This window comes from Carlito syrichta, unplaced genomic scaffold (assembly GCF_000164805.1).
Source record: "Carlito syrichta isolate Samal-C Ts95f unplaced genomic scaffold, Tarsius_syrichta-2.0.1 Scaffold302219, whole genome shotgun sequence".
Taxonomy (NCBI): Eukaryota; Metazoa; Chordata; class Mammalia; order Primates; family Tarsiidae; genus Carlito; species Carlito syrichta.
Genome location: NW_007246315.1, coordinates 36,798 through 61,762, shown reverse-complemented (window position 1 = coordinate 61,762; position 24,965 = coordinate 36,798). Strand labels below are relative to the sequence as shown.

The window sequence follows — 24,965 nt, the reverse complement described above, 5'->3', positions numbered from 1 at the left end:
TTTAGGTTTTTAAAATAAACTAAAACAGAGAGGAGACTAAGAAATTAGACAATACTTAGTATTTTAAATTCAATTTCAACAAGCATATTTTAATCAGCCTGGGCAACATAGTGAGACCTCATCTTTGCAAAAAAAATAATAAATAATAAAAGTAGCCAGGTATGGTGGTGAGTGCCTGTAGTCCCAGCTGCTCCAGAGGCTGAGGAAGGAGGACTGCTTGAGCCCAGGAGTATGAGACTGCAGTAAGCTATGACTATGCCATTGTACTCCAGTCTGGCCGACAGGCTCTGATTCTACTTCAAAAACAAAAACAAACAACAATAACAAAAAAACAAGCATATTTTAAGTGTACATACCTCTTTATGTTTAGACAGGTCTAGCCCAAACTGAGCTGGTCCAGCAGTCAATACTACCCTGCCAAAAAATGGGTGGGAAACAATTTGTACAGCTCGTGGGGGTAGCTGCTGTTCTTTCTGTTGCTGACTTGACAATTCAATCATCTCCTGCATGAACCTCAACCCATCTTCAGCATCAATTGAACTAGCAGCCTACAAAAGAAACAGATCCGTTTTATCCCTCCTTTCTGGAGATTTTCACCAACTTTTCTGATTACCTAAATACACTGCATTATAGTTTTCTATTCTAAAATTTATTTTACTTTAGGCCGCTACCAAGTACTTATGGCCTTACTTGTTCACAAATATATTATTTCCAGAAATTATACTTTCTAAAAATAACTTATCTGCAACTGTTACTAATGTCTCTCTCACTATTCTATAAACTACTTTTGATGCACATTGAGAACCGGATTTCTATCAAATGCTTGTTTTGCCTGTTATCTCCACTGGTTTCCCCTATGAAGAAAGAAACTTCACACCTGACCCACACTTCCGTCCTTGAAATTGTGAACAAACAGCCAGATTTAATTTGATTCAAAACATACACATCAGACACCTATTCTATCCCATCACTTGCCTAGGCGCTGGAGAGACAGTCCCTTACTTAAGAAGTTTGTGTCCGGAGGGAAAGGACACACAATGAGCTATAAAATTTCTCAAGTCAGAAAGTGGAATAGGAGCACAGACAAAGGAACAATTGATTCTGCTTCTGTGTATGTGGGAAAGATTTAGAATGATATTTGAATTGAGTCTTAACAGAGAAAAAGTTAAAGGATGGCTGGCTATAGTTAAAAACAAAAAAGAAGATGGATTCCTGATATTTAATTGGAAAAACCAACAGGACCTGATTGATAGGAGTCAGAGAACGAAGGAGAATAGAGTGGAATTGGGAGACAGACAGCAGTTGAAGCCTATCAGAAACTTCTAGCTTTCATGACTTAGAGAATAACAACAGGGTTTACTGACTTGAATGACAAAAGAAGGAAAGATGAGTTTAAGTGATGGCAGGAAAAGAGTAAAGAAGGAAGAGCTAATTCAAACTGGGACAGATCGAGACTGAGATACAGAAATGTAAGACAGGTAGATAAAAGCTGAGTTTAAGATTAAAGTCAGGAATCAGGGTTACATACATGTGTACAAAGATGACAGCTGAGTTTGTAGGAATAGGTGACATTGTTGAAGAAGAGCATATAGAAAAAAGGATATTAGCCAGATTCTTGCAAGGTGCCTATACATTGAATAATTGTGCCAAGAAAGGAAAGCTACAAAGGAATCTACAATGCAAAGAACAGAGAAATAGAAAAAGAATTATGTTGCTGGAATGACTAGAAGCCAAGAAAGGAAAATGTTTTAAGAAGGGATCAGTCAATAGTTACAGAAAAGTTAAATCACATAAGGATAAAGAGGCTACCTGGTGGCAATGACGTGTCATTGGTGGCCTAAGTAATACAATGTCATAAGAGGTGTGACTCCCACTGCCAGGGAATAAGGGCGAGTTGAAACATAAGGAAGAAGGAAAAATACTCTTTAAACAAGGATGAATGTGACAAGAGTACAGATGAGGTAAGGTTGAGGGTGAGGTTGTAGGAGAGTTGAATTTGAAACTAAGGGATACCTGAAAATGGTTCTACGATGAAATTATTCAGCAAACTATGCAGTTTCCTCAAAATCAATATGCTAATAAGGTAAATAATACAAAGACCTCATGTTATAAAAACTTTAAAAACAAATATCAATAAAAATTTCTCAAAAACTAATGCTATCTTTCCTAGGCACAGAACAATAAATGCCTATGATGATAAAATACTCAAGATTCAGTAGCTTATTGGAAACCAAAATAATATACAGCATAGAGATATAAATATTAAAGCTAATTATTGGCTTTGAAAGTTATGCTTTAAATAAAAGTAACAGTAGAAAGACAATGGACTAGAAACAGAAAACTTAGATTTGAGTCCTACATTTGACAATATTAACTTAAGCAAATTGTTCAACATATCTGATTTAGTTAATTGATTTAAACTACAAAGAAGTTGAATTAGATGACTTCCAAAACACTTTCAAGTCCTAAAATTCTGATTCTCTAACTTTAAACAATATATTTAAAGTGTTCAAAAAGCCAAATGTCATCATCTTATTAACGCTAATGAGACCAAAGAGAGCAGAGCAGAGACAGAATCTAATTAGCGTAGCAATGTCTTACTTGGATTGCATGTTGGACCAACTGGACTCTCCCATCTTTCAGGTGAATCAAACTCACCCCCATCTTCTTCAGGATTTCTAAGTGCTCAGGGTTAGTGGCCATGAAATCTCTGGCTCTCAGAGGGGGTTTAGCTCCACTTCTGAAACTCTCCTCTCTGCTAAAAGTAATTATAGGCAATGCTTAAAAAATTACAAATTAGAATTGGCAAAAAACACAAGTCAAATAAAAATAACGTTAGATATCTGCAAAAGTGCTAGTTTTAGAACAAGTAAAACTGGAATAACTGGAAAAAGTTACTTTCCTACAGCTAATGTAGGTTATTAATAAGTGGTATAGCTTTCAGACATAATTATTTTCCAATTACAAAAGCATGTATATTACCTACATAAAGCAGTATTGTCAACCATACTCTAACTATATGAAGATGTACAGAATAGGTTTGCTGGGGAATTTCTTACTATTGACATTTTCCTCTAAAGACACAGATTTTTCTATCAATATTTTAAAAGCAAAACAATGTCTGTATCAATGAATGATAATGTTTATGTAAAAATTTTGTTTAGAAATCTCCTTGTAATGGTCTTTCAAATATAATTATTTAAAATAAACTCACTAAACCAAAACATTTTTATTTAACAAGCATAAGTACTTCCTCAAAAAATAAAATCAAACAAAACAAAAAAACCCTGTATTTTCACAATATAAAAGCTATAAGCATAGGAAAAATATTTTCTACACCTATAAGACATGGAAATATTTGATTAAACTATCTATGTAAAAATGAGCTACAGAAGTTAAAAAATGTTACATACTGCCCAATGATAATACTTTAGTTAATAATATAAAAACAAAAAATGTTAAACAAAAGTTACATTGAAAATTCCCATAACAATAAAAAGATATTACTGTAAAATATGCTTTACTATCTAACTTTACTAATAATTTTTATTTTAATCAATGAAACTACGTACCTCAATATTTTTGGTCTAAGTGAATAGTTTCTTGCTGTTGTTATGTTCCCTAAGTTCTCTGCTATTTATTAAGAGTTAACTTTGATATCAGTGAATATAAAATAATACATCTTACACTCTGATGATGCCTCTAGGACAGCTCTTATCCACCACATTTTTCAAGGGTTCACGAATGCTCTGAGCGTACAATGGGTCATTAGGGAAGAGAATCTGAGTATTTGGACAAGTCCAGTCAAAATTACTGTCATCCAGCTCTGTATATTCTGAGGTCTACAATATAAAAATAATTATTTTACTTAATTTTTAAAAAGAAACATTTAACGAAATGTAAGTGTATACAGGATGAAATAAAAGAAGACATATGTACTTTTCCTACCATACATATATTTATTGAATTCTAATCATGGATTACTTTTCACCTGGAAAAATTAAACAAACATATAGAAGTAAAAAATAGAATAAGACATTTGATTCAAAAACTCACTGTGTTCTTCTTAGAAATGCTTTGATTTGTAGTAGAAAGCCAAAGAGGTAAGAGATGAGCTTCTGTTGTAAAGATGTAATCTTCTATGTCAAAAATAATATCTTCTTTATCAGCAAATAATAGGTAAAGATATTTAAACATTTCAGCCAAGAAGAAAGAATCCATTCTAAAATTAAAAGTCACAAATAAATATAAGAACATAAAAATATCTAAAAAATATCTAAATGCCAACTACCTGGAAACCATAGAGTCAATGTCAATAACCTTGTCTATACTAATGTAGATGTACAAAGATATACAGAATGTATCAACTCCCCAGTGGCAGAATAACCTTGATTCCAGGTATGTATCATGTCAATTAAAAAGATGAGAAGAGCTATCTACCCAGATACTCTAAATCTTGTCAATAACGCAGAGAAGATTTTTCTATAGATCTTCCAATGAGAGAAAGTTCTGTATTTCTTCTACAGAGATCATCAGCAGGGAAGTATAGCCTCGATGAATTTTACTAATGGTGACTACAAAATAATCTTCTAATCTACTAAATCTTCAATCTACTAAGGAACTGGGTCAAGTCATATGATTTTGATGGAGTTTATTATGTAGCCATTTAAGTGATAAAAAAGAAAGCTTTAAAGGTAAAGGAAATCATTTATGAAAAGTTACATGAAAAAAGTACAACACAAAGTCACATGGGTTATGATTATAACACTATAAATATTTGTATACTTGTCAAGAAGGGGATGTGGAGAAATAAAAGGAACAAAAATACATGAGTCTTTACAAACAATTTAATGTTATACTGTTTTAATGACATTTTAAAGAAAAGTTAAATAAAAATAAAAGTGTCAGGAAAAGGGCATAGCTGGTAGATGGAATTATAGTAACAATGAATTTAATTTAATACCTCCCAAAGCATTCTAGGTTTGGGCAGTAATAGATAACTTCCAATTTACTGGACAGGCTATATAGTTTCACACTTTTGGCCAGGCACAATTCTGACACATAGTAGGCACTCAATAAACATTTACTAAATTGAATGCAAGTTTAAAGAGCATTACTCAAGAATGAACTGGAGAGGCAGTGGAACACAGGGGTAAAGCAGATGGGCTTTGGAAACAGAAAGATCTTCCACTAACTAGCTCTGTGATTGTGGGGATATTATATAAGGACTGTGTGCTTCAGTTTATTCTTCTATAAAAGAAATATAATAACACAGTCATTACATTGGTGTGAAGACTAAATTAGATACTGTCAATTATGTAGCATAGCATCTGGCATACATAGGAGATTAAAACTACAGTTATCAGTTGTCCTCTATATAAATGATTTATTTTGGAACAAAAACTCACCTGTAATGTTTCAAACTTTTTGGCCATTTTGGATGTTAACATTTTTAGAACATAAAATGCTTTCCTGTCAATCTGTAATATACTTAACATAATTTAATCTTTTCTGAAGGACTGACAGTTATCACATGAGCAAATGCTTATCTTGAGAACTGTAGACTGATAAACAGAGTATTGATAATTGGCAAACACTAGAACAGATGATTTGTAAATATTTAGAAAAGAATAGGGCATGGTAAGATCACTACACTATGAAGTGGGTAAAGTCAGCAAGTTGATCTAGTTTGTATTTAAAAGTCATAAACATACATGTAAATGAAAACATATGGGCATTACAAATGTTCAAGAGACTACCAAATTGCTAACAGTGATTATCCTAGAAAGGTAGACAGCAGTGTCTTAGAAAATATTTTCGTATTCTTTTTTGGCCATTTAAGCTCTTTTGAGTAATTATCTATTAGGAAAATACAGATATTTCCGTTTTGAAAATTATGTGGTGTGCGTGCGTGTGTGTGCGCGTGCGCGTGTGTGTGTGTATGTGTGTGTGTAGCTAGAGGACAGTGCTGATAAACCTGTAGGTGAATAAGCCACTCAATGCAAAGAGCTATAACTGAAAGCCCTCAACTGCTGTGCCATGAGGCACTGGTCATAGTCCAACCAAAACTCTTCCTAACATTTGGATGAAAAAGAAATTTTTTTTCAATCATTCATTGCAGCCTTGAACTCCTGGGCTCAAGCAATTCTCCCTCCTCAGCCTCCTGATAGATGGAACTACAGGCACACACCATCACACCTGGCTGATTGCTTTTGTTTTTTTGTAGAGGTGGGGGTCTCTCTATGTTGCCCAGTCTGGTCTGGAACTCTTGTGTGCAAATGATCCTTCCACCTCTGCCTCCTAAAGTACAAGAATTACAGGCTTGAGCTACTGTGTCTAGTCTGGATGAAAAAATTTTAAGGCATGTTTAACTAAACTACAGACCACTAAAAATTGGTAGTTTAGCTAATAGATGGCTGAAATGAGTGAGAGTCAAGCTACCAAAAAGAGAAATAGAAAAAAAATGAATTTTTTTGGCTGGGTTAAGTATAAAAGTTCTAAGTTTATACTTAAAAAAAAAAAAAAAATTCAGCTGCCCAAGGAGTGGGGAGTGGAGATCACCCATTTGTCAGGAGGCTATTAGTTAAGTATCTGAGGCTAGTTGATCACAAGCTCACTGTGAGCTGAACATAATAAAGCTGCTAAGAAAATCTAAAGCACTTTTTGATTTAACCCAGCATGATGAAGACTGGTAGTTCTCGATCTTTTGTCAGGCTAAATACATGTGAGAGATACAGTGGCCCTGAGAGGAACAGTGAGTCAATGAAGTAGTGGCCCTTAATTAGATAGAGGGTGTTAACCATCTTCAGCCGCAAAAAATTAGCAATCCGTTGCCTGAATCCAGATGGTTATGGTGCTCTTGTGCTAGGCACAACTTGAGTATAGTTAATTATGGACATGATATTTTCAGAGATATTCTATATACTGGAATACAATCAGAATGGGTAAAAAGGGGTTCACAGATAATGTTATAAAAGAAATGTTTGGCAGGGGGAAAAGAAGGATGCTAATCTTTGAAAAGTAGAACTCTAAAGACAGTAAATCATTTCTTCTGTAAATCCTCAATCTGTTACCTCTTTTCTACTATAACATGTATCACATGGCTGTGATTATTTCTTTACACATCTTAATTATTCACTAACTACAAGTCATGGCAAGGGATGGACTGGTTCTATTTTATTTTTCTATCCTCATACATAAGTGCAGTGCCTGGCCTAAAGTAGGTGGTTAATTATTGTTCTTTGAATGAATTGCCAGTATAACAGTTGTCAAGAGCCAATCTACCTTGATTAGAATTGTGATTTAATCTAAGTGTGTGACCCTGGCAAGTTCTCTAACTTTTCTTTGCCTTGGTTTCTTCATCTATAAAATGCAGATTATAATAAAATAATACTTCAGAGGGCTGTTGTAAGGATCAAATGAGTTAAACATATTAACTACTTAGAAATGTCCAGAGTGTAGAAATAGTCAATATATGTTACAGACAAATGCACAGGGCATCTGTCTTATTTCTTACTATTATCTATGTGCCCACTTCCAGAAACCCATTCATTTCTCATCAGCTGTGGTCAGGGATGGAGATTCCAAGCCCAATTAACTATTATCCAAATACTCTGAGTGAGTGAAGGACTAAGGAACAATCCTACGCCTAGATGATGAGAGTGCTGTGTTTCCCGTGTCTTTAGTCCTTCTGCCTGGAACTTCTTTTTCTTTCTTCTTCTAATTGTTGCTCATCCTCAGGACACAGGATTCTCCAGGAAACTTTCATTGGCTATCACAACCCAGTCTGTGTTTCATGCCCCTTTAATATGTTTCAGAGCACTTATATGATATTTTAAAAGTCTGTTTATCTGCTTGCCTTCTCCAATTCAATGACAAGTCTTCATATCCTTAATCCTCAAAAACTAGTATAACCCTGGTACACAAGAGGCCCCAATAAATATCCATGGGATAAACATTTGCTAACCAAAGGAACAAACAAGCTTTATCATTCATTTAGAGATATCTACATGACATCTCTCAGATAAGGAATTCCAGAATAACTGGAATGTTTATGAATAGCACATTGACCAAAGAGTACTTTTGATAGATTCAGTACTTAATGTCATCCACATCTACCCAGTATCCAATGAAACAAGAACTACCACTGGACTTTCTCATCCCTCTAAATCAGAATAACATGCAACTTTTGTGGAATTCTTGACTGAACACAAATCATAATACAAATCATTTACCATCATCTTGGTAATTTCTAATAGCTCACAAACATTAAAAAACTACTAGCAAAAAAAATCTCAGTGAAAAAAAATCTCAGCTAAGCCTAATTACAAGCTTCTGATATTAAACAATCATTCACTCTTCTGTTTAAAAATGATTTGAGCACCTACTATATGCTAGGCACTATGACAAAAATAAACTTTTCAAACAATTGAAAATGAGTCTATTCAAGAAAGTTAAAAAAAAACACAATGAACAAAGGTTTGTGTCTTCAAATACTCTTTTTAAAAGAACTAAACATATCTGAATCCTGACTAGTAGTCATATTCTGTGTTGTTTTAGGGTTACCCTGAGAAAAGGGGATGTTAGCAATTGTTTTACCTGTCCTCATGACTTCCAGTACGAACATCCTTCATGGCAGCAAATCCGCAAGGCACTCTAGCATATTTATTTAAATTTTCAATAAGTGTTTTCCCTACTTCAAGGTAGTAAGGATCTCCTGTAGCCTATTAAAAAGGAGAATATATGTATACATATATATAGCTTACATATTACCACATACCTATTCATTTATCAAATATTTATTGAGTACCTACTAGGTGCCAGGCACTAACTATATCAGATACTGGAATGCATGTCACATAGAACCAAGCTCTGAAAACAAGCCATGGATTTGCTTTACGGTATTTCTTACACAATTGGAAAGTTGTCTAACTATATTCCTTAGCTTTTAGATTAAATTCCTCATGCACAGAAAGACTGCCTGATTGAAGAAAGGCAAGATACTTGCAATGCTTTAAAAAGCAACACTAGAACATAAAATTTCTTTACATAAATATTTACATAAATGTTTTTTAAATGCAAATTTTAAGAAAAAACCCTTACATGTCAGTCCTTGCATCTTTCAGTAACTCTATGGACTTGATGAACAAGAGCCATGATATATCCAACTATTATAACATTAAAAGAAGACTTTGAAAACCCAATTACTATAAAAGAATGAAAAATCCAAGGGAGAATAGGGGCTAAAAAGCAAAGAGAAGTAAGTCATCTTACTTTATATAAGAAATAGGTACTTTCTGCAAATTCTGGCCTTAAAGGATGTTGAGCCCAATGAACTCTGAAATCTGTGGTAAATGCCTAAAAATGAAATACAAAAAGGCATAAAAATGTGAGTAAATAAACAAGTAGTTCTATAGTATATAGTAGTACAAATTAAATCATAAAAAGGTAAAAGCAATTAAAGTATAAATCATGACATATTTTCATCAATGAAAAAATCAATTTTCATTGCTTAAAATCACAATTCATTTTGCAAAGATTGTTTTACCAATTAAATTGATTACTTTTTAAGTGATCATTTTAGCTAATAGCAAACTCAAAGAAACTCAGTAATAAATAAAACTCAGTAATGCCACTAATGAGTCCTTATGGTCTACATAATTGTGCTTTTTTTTCTTTTCTCCACTTTTTCCTCTAAATTATTACTTTTCTAGTTCTCATATTTCTTTTGAAATCGACAAAAAGTACATACATATCATGTACAACATATGTATACACTGTGGAATGGCTAAATCAAGCTAATTAACATATGCAGCACATCACATATCTATCATTTTTTGTGGCTTAAAATCTACTCTCAGTAATTTTCAAGTATATATATTTCTACTTTAGCATATGTTCTTTCATAGCAAACTCAAATCATTTGTGAAATGAGTGGAACATTATTTAAAAATAAATAAAATTAGTCTATTTGAAAGTTATTCAAAAACAGATCTAACTAGTTTTTAAAAGAAGATAAAAATAAAAGCAAATACAAACTTTTATGGGAACTAAATAAAAGCTTATTCTGTGATAGATGCATTCAGTCGAAACCTCAGTTTATTCTGTATGGAAATGAATTTTCTACAATGCACAGTCCTACTCACCTGAAGGCTAATAAAACTATACTTTCCAAAACAAACACTTTAGGAAGCATTCTAAGTTGGTGGAATGCTTAGATATCTCACAGAGGGTAGTCAATAAGCAGAGATAGAACAAGGCCATACACACATTTGGAAATTTTTAATGGTACATTTCTGGAAAGCCAAAAAGTATGCTATTAAAATCTTGTCATATCAATCTAGCAAGAATATTTATTACTAATATAATGTATAAAAACTAGGAAGAAGAATTCTCAATCAGCATGAAGAAATATTGGCATTCTCTAAATTTCCAGGGAGCATGTGTGACCAGCAAAGGTACATTTAATGCATATGGTTTTCATAAAACAAGCTTCAGAAAATAAAAGGTGACAAGATCTCCTTAGCTGGTGAGTATATATAAAAGTTAGAATGAGATAATATTACAATGGCATGGGTTAGAAAGGGTTGAAAAACACTAAGTTGGGAATTTTTTTTACATAAAACAAATGTCAGCATTACCCTAAGCCAGACTTCTTTTAATACATGAAGGAAAGCAAAAATATATATACAATACTGTACAAAACAAAAATAAATTAATTAAATAAACGACTTAGCCAGGAAAAAATAAAAAGAACAAGCCTTGAAGATGTCATTTTCTACCTTTAATTAGCAATTTATAGTACACTTAGATTAGAATTCCAAAGACCATTTGCTTACCTCTGGTAGAAAATTGTGTTTTTTAATCACCTGATATAACATTTCATGAGTTTCAATAGCAGGTCTAATATCCCCCTTTAAAACCTAGAAGTCAACAACAACACAAAATTACCTAATAAAATATAAGCTGATTTTATCCATAATTATTATATAAACAAAAACATATATTACTACAATTTGAAATGTGACTATGTTTTGGTAATTCAATTTCAGAGATCAGTAACACAATTAACATCACTTTACTTTCATATTAAGAAAATAGAATTCTTTATACCTGTAAGCCTGGAAAAAACGCAAGCAAAGCATCCATCCAAGTCCGAGCATTCAGCATTGGTTTGTGGATATGCACATCCAGTAAAAGAGGGGGCTGGCTAATGTACCTCATTATGGCATCGTAGTGCTAAAAGATTACAACAAGTGCTCATGAAAGCAGATGAAAAAAGATATACCACTTTAAACACATTAAATAGCACTGTGAAATTAAACCAGACTTTATACATAAATTCACTATCAATTTAGTATATAAATATTTAAATTATTTTAGATAGAAATCTTTCTAAATGTAAATATATATATACATACACATATATATACTCCCTTATGTCCTGTAACTCAGATGCAGAATATTACAGACTATATTTAATACATGACCTTCTGAGGAAGCAGGACTGAACATCGTTATTTCCTGTTGATTAACCCATGATTAGTATGCTTTTGTGGCCCATGGATGCTCTCGTGTCCCTTGAAATATAGTTACAGGTTTTTATATTATAGAATTAGTTTTTTTAATGTGTCTAGGAAATTTGGTCCTTTATCAGCTAATATTCTAGTGCACACTATTATCTAAACAAATGCATCTAATCACTGCTGCTATACTGAAAGTCTGTTCTCTGATCTTTATGCTTTAGAAACTCTTCACCTAGCTACCTCTCAGTTTTGACAACAGGTTGAGTTATGATAATGAGCCAACAAAAATAGTATCTGTCTCAATTCTCTCAAGAAATTTTTGTTATAATAAGCAATATATATGATCATTTTTAAAGTATTCAATTGATAACATATTAAAGCTTTTACTAGGTTTTGTTTTTGTTTTTTGCTAACTCACCTGTTATGTAATCATCATCATTATTATTATTCTTTTAAAGCAGGATTTATTGAGAGGACAGAAAAGTCCCCACAGTGGGAAGGGACCCGAAGGGGTTGCCTTTAATTATTATCATTGAATCCTGTCAAAGGATAAGGCACTGTTCTAATCGCTTCATATGTATAAACTCATTTAATCGTCACAATAACCCTGTAAATAATACTAGGACTCCCATTTTGTAGATGGGCTAGTTACTTGCCCAAAGTCACAGAATCAGTAGGTGGTACAATTAGGATTTAAATCAGTACCTCTCCCAGACTTTTAACCACTATATCATACTGCCTCACATATGTAACATGGCTGAACTGATGGGTGAGCAAAGAAATAGGTTTAAAAAAAAAAAAGAAATAGATTTTTAAAAGAATATAGTGATATAGCTAACGAGTTTACGTTCATTTCAGTTTGCTTCAATTACAAAGGTGATCCAATTGGGCCCAATAATCTTCCTACTCTCCCTAAAAACATGGTTGTGGTTCTGATTCAGTCAAATAACTCACAGACCTGCTTTTGAAATGAAAACTCACTAATTTCTCCAAGTCTCCAAAGTTCTGTATACTTAATATACTTAAAGACTAGGCCAAACTTCTAAGACTTCAAAAAGAATCCAAAGGAGAAAGGTAACTAGCAACTTATTCCAATAATCTGCCTTGTACAAAGAATGTTAGGTAAAACTCAAGTACATGTTATCACTTATCATATATCTGGAAAATTTCTGAAAAAACATGAAAATAAAACTGCTTTTTAAACAAATTTTTCAGAATGTATGTAGTTTTTACCCTGTCCCTGCCCAACATCATCAGGGAATACTGACACAAAACTACTCACATTTTAAAAATTACTTTCTAGAATGTCAGTCAGGTAACTGAGTTTTTATCAAAATCTGAACTCAAATGAAATTGGCTATAAACTGAATACAAAATTGGATCAACTTACTGTATTAAATCTTTCCAGAAAACTGTCATCTCCAAGCAAGACATAGGCTTTCAATAAATATTCATAATATGAATCAATCCCTGCTCCAACTCCACTATCTATGGAAAACACATATAAATGTGATTTTTCATTACACAAGTGTTAACAATTCTTGATAGAGTATAAGTGAGGATACTAGTACATCTAAAATGAAAAATCAGTTCAAACATGAAACTGTCTATTTAAAGTAAAAATTACACATTTACAGAAATATCAATCCTACCTGCTATATGAATAATGGTTTCCTTGGTCATAATAGTTTTGTTTTTTTTTTTAATCTTACTTTGCACAATTGGTTACAGAAGTCTTTTTTTCGAGTTGGAGTCTCACTCTTGCCCAGGCTGGAGTACAGTGGCTCACTCACGGCCACCGCAGCCTCGACCTGCTGGACTCAGGTGATCCTTCTGCCTCAGTCTTTCAATTAGCTAGAACTATAGGTGTGCACCACCATGCCTGGCTACTTTTTGATTTATTGTAGAGACAAGATCTACCCAAGTTGCCTGCTGGTTCGAGAAACCCTGGACTCAGGCAATCCTCTCGTCTCAGACGTCTCATTTAAAAGCAGGAGATATTACACAGTTTTAAGATTTTTTTTTTAAGTACATTTTCTCAGTGAGGAAAGTCAATGAGCAAGCACTAGAGGCTGCCATTATGCAATTTCTTAACTGAACCCTTGTCTAGTAAGATACCAATATTCAGAGTCATAATAGATGCAAAAACAAGATTGCTACTGTTTGGAGGTGTCAGTTTTAATTGCTGAAACTAGCAACAGTTGCTGACTTCAACTTCCAAGATCATCACAGAAGTCCATAGAAAGAAAAACTATAAGAAATCTCTGGGAAAGAGGGAGGGAGAAGATTGGAATGGCTTTGGCCTGGAGCTCAAGTTCTAGCAGTATCTCTCCTATTTTATCTTTCCAGGTATGGCTCGGAACAGTAAAACAGAAATAAACTGCTAGAGTTTTGCTCTTGCTTCTCTCCAGCCACTACCTTGAGACAAAATGTTTTCTCCTACACCTGTGATGACTCAGATCTCTACTCCAAGTATCCGCAGGAAGAAAATCTGGGGACTAACTAACTTGAGACAGTCTCTTCCATTTTCCTCCCAAGCTCTGAGGCCTGGTAAATTACAATCTAAATTATGATTTTATACCAAGAGCACACTCCCGGCCAATTAAATCAGAATTCCTAGAAGTCCAGGCATTGGTATTTTTAAAAACATCTTAGAATTCATCCCTATAATCACTGGGGCTAATAGGAATTGAATCTGCCTGTCCCAAAAAGTAGGTGGCAAGGGAACATGAACTCACAGAACAAAAACTAGACATTAAAGAACTATTACTTAAAAAAAAAAGACTGAAATAAAGAGTTTATCAGAAGAAGAAAAAAATTAAAACAGGAAGGCCAAAAATTTAAGATTAGCCTTATTTATAAAAATAAAAATACTAAAATGAAAAGAAAGGTGTTAGCAATACAAAATGAGAAAAAGTTTTAATCATACAGAAATATACAGAATAAAAAACATAACAGCTAAAATAACACGATAGATGTGATACATAGTAGCATGAATGAATACAACTGAGGAATAAATTAGCAAACTGAAAGGCCACGCAAAAGTCTCCTAAAAGGAAAAGAGGCAAAAAATGAAAATATAAAAGAAAAGCTAAGATATATGAAGGATAGAAAAATACGTGATAATGATTTAGGTAACAGAAACTGCAAAAAGAGTTAAATAAAAATGAAACAGACTAATGTACCTAAAAAAATAAAGAAAATCAACCTTTGGAAAAGGTCCATAGAATACCAAAAGGAGGGATTAAAAAAAAAAATCCTACATCTGAAATTATGTTACTGGTTTAGAAATTTCTCTTTGGCCTTGACTTCTTAATTTTCCACAAATTATAAGGGCATAAACATTACAACGATATCCCATTTTTTAACAGGATGTAAGAAGACAATAGAGTATTTTCAAAAATGTGAAGGAAAATAACTTAAACCAAAAATTACACACAAACTATCCCTCAAATATAAAAGCACAATAAAACTCTTGCTAGGCATATAAGGCCTCAGAAACTACTAAAATCTACTGAAAATAGTCTAGATGAAATAAATAAACAAGAAAGGAGATAAACCCAGAAACTGTTGTAAGCAATAAATAAAGAACAAGTGACTAAATACCTTGATAAAACTGTTATCTTTAAATACATGGGTGGGGTGGGTAAGGGGTAAGAAAGAGAGAAAACACTAAAACCAAAGGAAAAAGGAAAAAAACCTATTCATAATCACACCAACCCAATATCAATGTAACTGGGATGAAGGTTAGAGCAGGCGGACACAACGGAATGAGAGGGCATATTGGAGGTCATGTAGTTAGAAGAGAGATGCAGGTATCAATTAAAAACAAAAGAACTAAAAAGAAACAGAGAAAAGGAGAGACAAACTGAAGTAACAGTTAAGATAGTATAAATAAGTTCAAATATATTAAAAATTTCAATAGATGTAAATGAATTATACTCAGCAATTACAAGATAAAGACTGAAAAACTGGATTTTAAAAATCTATAAATTTTATAAGACATAAACTTATAGCATGAGCACCAGTAAAGAATAAAAGTAAAAGGCTAGTAAAAGATACATCAGGCAAATACTAAGCAAGATAAAGCTGTTGTGGCTATATTATTATCAGATAAAATATATTTTAAGACAAAGACTACTACTAGAGATGGAGAGGGTCACTACATAAGGACAAAAGGTTCAACTAACTTAAGGAGCAACAGCAATGAATGCACCAATACAATAGCCCAATGCACCAATAGAATATATAAAGCAAAAATAGAACTACAGAGATATTAACAATATTAATAAGTCCATGATCCTTGTTGGAAATTTCATCTACTTTTCAATTTTTGATAGGTCAAACAAATAGAACATCAGCAAAGCTATACAACATCATCAATAATGGAGCAAACTGACATATAAAATTCGATATCCAACAATTAGAAAATAACTTTTTTTATAAGCACATATGGAACATTTACAAAAATTGACCATGTTCTAGGTCAAAAAGAACACTTCAGTAAACTTCAAAGGATAGGTATCACACAGAACATAAGTATCACGTATGTATCATACAGATCACTGAATTTAAAATATAAAAATTTTAAATGTCCCCCACATATCTATAAAGTGAAAAACACTGCTAAAAACTCAGAAAAGGAGAAATCTGTGAGAACCAGTTTTACCTCACATTACAAACACAAAACAACTGCAGAGGGTTTAAAAACTTCAACAGTAGTAACAAAACTTTGAAACTCAATATCAACATGAATACCTTTTAGGCCTCTGATTGAGAAGAGATTATTACACAAAAGACAAAAAAGTATCAATCATAAAAGACTGATAAATTTGTATTAAAAATTAAAGAGAACTTAAAGCAAAAAGACAAGTCATAAACTGGAAGAAGATATATGCAATATACATAACTGGCAAAGAATTAGTATCAAGAATATATAAAGAATATTTACAAATTATTTTTATTTAAAAATAGCACAAGTTAGCCGGGTCCGGTGGCTCAGCCTGTAATCCCGCGCTTTGGGAGGCTGAGGTGAGTGGATTGCCTGAGCCTGCAGGTTTGAGACCCACCTGGGCAACTTGGCGAGACCTCATCTCCACAATAAATCAAAAACTAGCCGGGCGTGGTAGCGCGTGCCTGTAGTTCCAGCTACTTGGAAGGCTGAGGTGTAAGGATCGCTGGAGCCCAGCAGGTCGAGGCTGCTGTGGCCAGGAGTGGCCACTGCACTCCAGTCTGGGCAACAGAGTGACTCCCAACTCAAAAAAAAAACCAAAAACCCAAAAAGCACAAGTAGCCCAATAGAAAATGGACAAAAGAAAGAACACTCAATTTTTAAAAAAGGAAACACATATGGTCAATGAATATGAAGAAGTCTTCAACATCATTAATGATCAAGGATATGTAAATCAAACCACAATGGGAAATCATTTGTATATATACTTGATTAGCAAAAACTTTAAGTCTGACGATACAAAATGTTTAAGAAGATGTCAGTCCAAAGGAACACTCATACATTGCTAGTCAAAGTACATAGTGGTGAAACAACTTTGGAAAATAATTTGACATTATCTCCTGAAGGTGAATGTTAACTTACCCTATCATCTAAAAAAACATACAGACAAGAGAAACACTTAATATACATACGACAGTAGGACAAACCTATTCATGGCACTATGGTTCACAATAGCAAGGTACTGAAAACAGTTTAAATGTCCATTAAGCATGGTTTATTCATTTAATAAGATAAAGCTGTTGTAGCTATATTATTATCACACAGCAGTAAAAAAGAATTACAACTTCACACAATATATATGATGCTTAGCAATACAGTTAGTTCTCATTTAACATCCCTGATAGGTTCTCAAGCTGTGACTTTAAGTGAAACAACGCATAATCAAACTAATTTTTTTCTCATCAACGTTATACTGAAATAATGTTATTTGAGGACCTGCTGTGCATCATTTCACTTAAAGTTACAGTTTCCAAAAAATTTATCAATGACCTCAGGTGAGAATTTATCATATAGTATTAAATTTTAAAAGTCTCAGAAGGGTACATATGACATGATATCCTTTTATAAAGTTTAAAACAAAAGTAGGCTTTTTTAGGAATACATATTAAAAGGAAAGTAAGGAAATGACCAGCATAAGAATGATGGTTTACTTCAGCTAGGAAAGGCAGAGGCGTGGAACTCCAAGGATTACAAACAGAAGTTATATGTTGTCCAGTAAGCTGCTGTTGTAATACATAGGCTAAATTAAAATGAATGGTTAAATAAAGTGGGCCGTGCTTGGATTAATAATGTGTCATGTCATATTGCAAAAATTCAAAATTAATTATGATTAATTAACTTAACTTGAGGTCTGAAGTGGGTTTTTAAAAAAAGAAAAAAATTACAGAATTCTGAAGCCAGGATTCAGATTTGTTTCAGAAACCATTTAGATAAAAACTGGGAAAATTTTATACAGTACTAAATATAGGTAATAATTTTATTTTAATAGGTTCAAATTAATAATTTTATAATATTTATTTAAATTTAGGCATCTTCCTTTACATACAAATAAGATAGACATTTCTCTAGAAAATAGAGAAATGTATAAAAAAGATACTCATGAATATTCTAGTATATTTTCATACTCTCATGCTTGTTTTATAGGGGTACTTTACAAAGCCAATATAATATCTTTGTACAATTCTATACCCAATTTGTTCACATATTATTATTATATGCTCCTTCCCAGGCTTCCAAGTCATTTTAACAACTTAATATTCCAACACTGAGGTAAAATAATTTTATTAGCAGTTTTTTTATTTTTGATCACTTAGACTATTTCCTAGTTTTCCACTATTATAAATAATCAAGTGAGGATCATCTTTGGGAACAAATAGTTTTCTATTTTATGTTATTTCTTCAGGCTAGATTCTCTGAAGCAAAATTACTGACCAAAGAAACTAACTTCACACTAGCAAGCACTTATTTCATAGCGTAGTAGTCTATGTCCGGCACTGTTCAAAGTGCTTTATGTTAGTTAACTCATTTAATCTTCATAAAGAATTCTATGAAAAAGTTCTATTAATAACTCTATTTTATAGATATGGATAAACACTGAGGCACACAGGGGTTAAATAACTTGTCCAAGATCACATAGCTTGAATTCCAACAACATGACTCCAGTTTATGCTCTTAGCTACTATATGCTATATGTAGATGGGGGGAAAAACATAAGAATTAGTGATAACATAATCAAATACAGATTCCCACTAAACTACACCTTGATGTGAGATGGCTGAGGTACTATGATCCTCCAGTTTTCAAAGAAATTAATTCTAGTGTTTCATCTATCACCTACACCTATAATGCTATATCCACTAAAAATCAGAATACCACATCATTTAAATAAGTGTGCACGATCTACCACCAAAAAAAAAACTGACTAAATTAATTAAAATTCCAGTAACCCTGTCAGAAACTATGCTTTATAGTATCCCAAAGATTATTTTAACAAATGAAAATCCTTCATTTCCCAATCATTCTTAGGATGTGAAGGCTTGATTTTAAAAGTAACTTACTTACCTTTTCTTACCCAATCTCCAGTATGAATATTGATAGTCACACCCACTAAATTACTACTTCGCTGCCTTTTTTCCCAGAGAAAATCAAGAGCTTTTCTTGCATATTCCTACAATTAAAAAAAAAAGAAACGACTATTTGAAGAATGGCACATCTTTAGCAAATAAACAAAAAAAAAATCAAAAACCCTTAGGATATTTTAAGAATTAAGCAAAATTCCTGAGATAATCACTGATAATATAAATCTCCTTAAAAGTCAAATTTTAGTTCTTTTTCAGCCAATCAGTATAGTTAGGAACAACTATTTATTGCTATTTAGTGGAAATCTCACTTTGAGACCATTCAATTCTTCTACAGGTTCACATTCATTCACACATATGTATTATTAAATTATATTGCTTGCATAATTACATGTACTTGTTAAAATAATTTCCAACACTTAAATGCAAAGTGAAAATCTCTTTAGATACTCATACTCCTCTTTAGAAAACTGGAAGAGGCCGGGCTCGGTGGCTCAGCCTGTTATCCCAGCTCTTTGTGGCCGAGGCGAGTGGACTGCCTAAGCCCACGGATTTGAGACCAGCCCAGGCAACTTGGTGAGACCTTGTCTCTACAATAAAAAATAAAAAATTAGCCAGGCATGGTAGCATGCGCCTGTAGTTCCAGCTACTTGGAAGGCTGAGGTGAAAGGATCACGGGAGCCCAGGGTGGCCGTGAGTGTGCCACTGCACTCCAGCCTGGGCAACAGAATGAGACTCCAACTCAAAAAAAAAAAAAAGAAAAGAAAAGAAAACTGGAAGAGAATTCAAAGGTGGTGTGCTATCTTTGAAAGAATCATTTCAGATTCTACTTTTTAAATGGTATGCAAGCTTATAGTGAAAAGTTAGTAAATCAACTATGCTAGTGAATATTAATTTGGTAATACCAAATTTATAACCTTATAATAACTTTTTTTTCATTTATTTTTATCCACTGGACACTAAATAAAATGAGTCCTGATCAAATTCTTGGTTTTGGATGAAAAGATGTCACAAAATGTAAACGCAAAGAACACATACAGGTGAGTTTCTAAATTAATATAAGAGCATGAACCCATTTAGCATGGCAGAAGTAATTCTATAAAAGAAAAAAACTTTGCAGATTTAAGAATAAAGTGTAAAGTCGTTTTAATTCTTAACTCAACTTATTTATGCTGATTTCTTTTAAACTAAGCAGGTTACAACTTTAATAAATTAATAGAATTTCAGAAATGGAAAACTTTGTAAAGATTGTATTTTTTAACTGTTATTTTATAGCTAAGAAAACAGGTCCAGTGAAATTAAAGATTTAAACAAAGTTAAGACATATAATGTGAGAATTCAGATCCCTTTAATATCAGACTAAGGGTGAACAAACTTTTTATGACAAGAAACAGATAGTAAATATTTTAGGCATTATGGGTCATATAGTCACTGTCACAATTACTCATCTCTGTCACTATAGCACAAAAGCAACCACGGAGAAATACAATTCAGCATGGCTGTGTTCCAATAAAACTTTATTTACAAAAATCGGAAGTAGCTTTGTTAGATCAATGTTCTGCCAACTGCAGATTGCTTCCCTGACAATACAACACTGTATGTTCAAGAAGTTTAAGACAAACAAATAAAAAACATAATTCTCAACAGATTCACTCATAAACACAAAACAGTCAGTTGGAAAGAGTATGCATGAATCCTAATTCCAATTCCACTAATTCACATATTAGCTGTGCAGGTCTCATATCCTCTTTGAGCCCTATTTTCCTCACCTGTAACTGCATCAATATCTCAGTTTGTAGTTTGTATTAAAATAGAAAGTAAAAAATGCAACACTTTTTAATCGATCTTAGTCAATAAGAAATGCATTAAAAATTTAAGTTTAAAAGACTAATCAAACATGATAGATCTGTCAAGACATTTGAACATACAGACATCAACACTCACAAAGGCACACACACACACACGAAAACCATTTAACTTGTTTTCTTTCCATTCAGATCCAATGTTTGTAATGCTGATATATATTCCCTATTTCTGCATGCTCTCTATATGTGTTATTTGTTGAATTTCTAATAATTCATCTAAGTTAGCCAGGTGAGGTGGTGTGCATCTGTAATCCCAGGTACTTGGGGGTGGTTGATGCAAAAGGATCACCAGAGCCCAGGAGAGTTGAGGGTGCAGTGAGTTGTGATCATCATGATCATGGCACTGCACTGCAGCCTAAGTGACAGAGTGAGACCCTAACTCAAAGAAAAAAAAAATCATCTAAATCATATGCTTGAAAAAGAAAGTGCTGCCGGGCTCGGTGGCTCAGCCTGTAACCCCCACGCCTTTGGGAGGCTGAGGTGAGTGGATTGCCTGAGCCCATGCGTTTGACACCTGCCTGGGCAGCAAGGCCTCATCTCTACAATAAATCAAAAAATCAGTTGGGCGTGGTAGCACATGCCTGTAATTCCAGCTACTTGGAAGGCTGAGGCGGAAAGATCGCCGGAGCCCAGGAGGTCGAGGCTGTGGTGGCCGGGAGCGGGCACTGCACTCCAGTATGGGCAACAGAGTGAGACTCCAACTCCAAAAAAAGAAAAAGAAAAAGAAAAAGAAAGTGCTTTGTGCTACTACCGCACTCCAATAATATGCTAAAATAATTAGATTTTTTTAAAAATGTAAGACACAGCTAGCATATAACAAACTATATAGGGATATTAAGTCTTTTGTATAACGAATAATATTTCACTTGGAGTAAACAAATTTACAGATTAGACTCTCAATCAAGTCATAAGTGAAAAGTTTCACTGTGTTTTAGAAGATCAGTGCAATAAACCATCTGGAAAGTCTAATAAATGTAACACAGGGACATCATATTTTACACCAGAAATGTATGATATCAAGAAGCCATTATATCTAAACCTAAATTGTACTCCACATCTTTAAAATAAATATTTAAAAATTAAAATAAAATAAATTGCAAGAGAATAAATGTTACACACACACACACACACACACACACACACACACACACACACAGAAGTCGTCAAATTCATTCAAGTACTATGGCTTTAAAATCTATGAATCAACTTAAAAATTTACTTTATGGTTTGTAAACAAAATATAAAGTTGGATTTAATGTAACTACCTCATAATGATGTCTCTGTTTTTAACAATTAAAAACTAGATAATAAAATTTAGACAGAAAGTTCACTAAAATAACAGTAATTCTCTAACTGATAGTCCTAATAATCACTGGAAAACAGAAATCAAGTCAGCTATGCCCAGTACCCAAGAAATCAAAGACCATAAAAAGCAAACCTCAAATATCGTTGCTCCTGTGAATCGACTTAATGCAGCAAACTCAAGGATCAAGGTACCTGCACAAGCTGTACAAGTATCTGTCTCAGTTCCTGTCCGAGCTTCCGGTTTTCTGATGCCAAACTTTAAATTAATCTAAATACAATTAGAAGATTGCCATGAGCAGTTATCAAGAGATAACACGCTACTTTTTAATCAAGACTTTTTAATAAAATTATGAAAATAATTTTAAAAATAACTAAGCATTGAAATTCAATCTCATGATCTTTGTGACTTTCCAATGAACATCTAAGGAAATATATTCTACGTATACAATATTTGTGGAGTAAATAAGTTTTTATCTAGTTCCTTCCTCAATGATATTAAAATTCAATATCATCATAACAATTCCATAGAGAAAATATCTTCTATAACAACTTTGTTCTCCAATTTGAACTAGTAAGTACAAGAATAGGGAGGCAGACCAGCTTTAAATTTGGTTAATTTATGATTTGTGAAAAACTAGTACTATATATTAAATAGTTCTTCATAGAGAAAAAACTGATTGCCATGGTATATATTTTAAAGAAGATTAAAATTTTATTTACAGGTTTCAAAAGTTTTGAAATATAGAATATATTGTCTTGCTGGCAGGCTAACAACACAAGGAAAATTTTTTCAAAGGGATATTCCTATTGTAATTCAAAGACAACCAAATAATACTGGAATATAAGCTTAAATTAAATAGACTCAAACTGACCAGAAACTGATTAAAACTAAAATATTTTTCAGCAATCCAAATAAACAAAAAAGAAGGCATATACCAACAAAAAAAATCAAAGATAAACTAACGTGTATATACTCTCAGGTCAATTATTATTAAGATCATACAGAAGAGATGCTTAAATAAAAATTGTTGGGTATGCCTATTACCTTAACAGGGTTCAATCAGCAGATTCTAGGCATTTCTAAGCAAACATCCCCTCAATAACAAACAACAAAGGTGAAATGTAGGTGAGACCTGGGGAGTTTGCTGATCACCATATGTCATCCTCAGTTAAGTCCCCTACATACAAGCCTTCAAGTTACAAACTTTAATGATACATATCTATGTTTTTTTATGTATTATTTCTTTCTACCAGGAGTCAATACAGTCTGTTAAATACATACAATATTATATACCTAACTGTGTTAGTTGGGTACCTAGGCTAACTTTGCTGGACTTAAAACAATTTGATTTACAAATGTGCTCTCAGAACAGAATTCATTTGTGTGTTGGGAACCTTCTGTAAAGTCATTTATCTTATTTTTTACAATGTCACTTGCAGCATTTTCACATGTTATTAGCCTGGCAGTACCTCTCCATCCCCAACCAAATTTTTAATTATCACTATCACTTGTACTTCTATTAGATTAACTAGTCTTAGGGCAGCTCTGAAACCATGAACAAGAATGAAAAGTATCTCCTGGCCCCTTATGCTGCCTCTATCCCTATCAACAGACCTAAAATGAAAAACTGATAGTAAGAATAATGAATTCAAAATGACATAATCCCCAATAACAAAATAAAGATTTAATTATATTAATTAACTAAAGTATAATATCAATTATTATAAATATTTGCAGTAAGAGTCAACAGTGAAAAATATTTCCCGGTTAGTTCTATTAATTATTATAATCAACTAACCAGTATTTATTAATTACCTATCCATGTGGTGGATATTATGGTAAAATACAAAGAAATAGGTCCTTGCCCTCAAGAAACTTAAAATCCAGACAAAGCAAATAAGATAGATATGTAAATAGATAAAATAATTAAAACTCATTAAAAACTGCCAAACAAATAGAATCAACAACAAATGCTAACACCTAAAATTCAGAAAAGGAAATATCATGGAATTAGGAGTAGCTGAGAGCCAAGAATGCAAAGTCTAGGAAGCAGTCATGAGAAAGAAAAAGCAAGATAGAAAAGAACAAACACTTGCAGCCCATTCTCAGTAAAAAAAAAAAAGGAAATATTTTGAATCCTTAAAGTTTTGTACATTAAAAACAATTCACGTTTATATTTTGAACATATCCCAAGATGACTGCTACAAAATTATGTACTACTTCTTAATACAACTATCTATACTATCAGATAATTTCAATCATGTATATTCAAGATAAGTGGTATTAAACAACCTTTAAAAGCAAAATCAAAAGCATTTCTGCCTCCAGAGGAAACTGTCGCTTCATAAAACAGAGAAGAAGGGTTCTGTGTTTTTCTTCGCTTACGGGATCGTCTGGTTGATGTTTAATCTAGATGCTGGTAGACAGGTTCCTGTCCTCCAAAGTCTCAAATGACTGGGCATAGAGAGGGCACTAGTAATAGCACCTATGTATCACTGCAGAAGTCAGAAACAAGGAGCTCAGTGCCCTGCTTTCTTGAATGTCTTAAGACAAAAGAGATGAAAGTATAACCAAGTATTTGGAACCTGGTTCTTCCTGATCCTGTGTTCCTGAGAATCACAAAGCAGTTTTTAAAAAGGACCTTTTTTAATTGACAAGTAAAAGTATAAATTACCTACA

General features: G+C 33.0%; 1 protein-coding gene across 2 annotated transcripts in view; it reads right to left on the bottom strand.

The window, feature by feature from the left end:
- EDEM3 (ER degradation enhancing alpha-mannosidase like protein 3) overlaps window positions 1-24,965 on the bottom strand; it is a 69,264-nt gene that overhangs the window by 17,912 nt on the left and 26,387 nt on the right. For both annotated transcript variants that reach the window (XM_021711382.1, XM_008056109.2), the window contains exons 7-17: window positions 22,419-22,553; window positions 19,099-19,204; window positions 12,916-13,013; window positions 11,113-11,238; window positions 10,839-10,922; window positions 9,274-9,357; window positions 8,599-8,723; window positions 4,057-4,222; window positions 3,688-3,842; window positions 2,602-2,755; window positions 357-548 (exon numbers count right to left, since the gene is read on the bottom strand). In XM_021711382.1, the coding sequence (XP_021567057.1) occupies window positions 357-548; window positions 2,602-2,755; window positions 3,688-3,842; window positions 4,057-4,222; window positions 8,599-8,723; window positions 9,274-9,357; window positions 10,839-10,922; window positions 11,113-11,238; window positions 12,916-13,013; window positions 19,099-19,204; window positions 22,419-22,553 (1,425 nt within the window). The remainder of the gene's footprint in view (window positions 1-356; window positions 549-2,601; window positions 2,756-3,687; window positions 3,843-4,056; window positions 4,223-8,598; window positions 8,724-9,273; window positions 9,358-10,838; window positions 10,923-11,112; window positions 11,239-12,915; window positions 13,014-19,098; window positions 19,205-22,418; window positions 22,554-24,965) is intronic.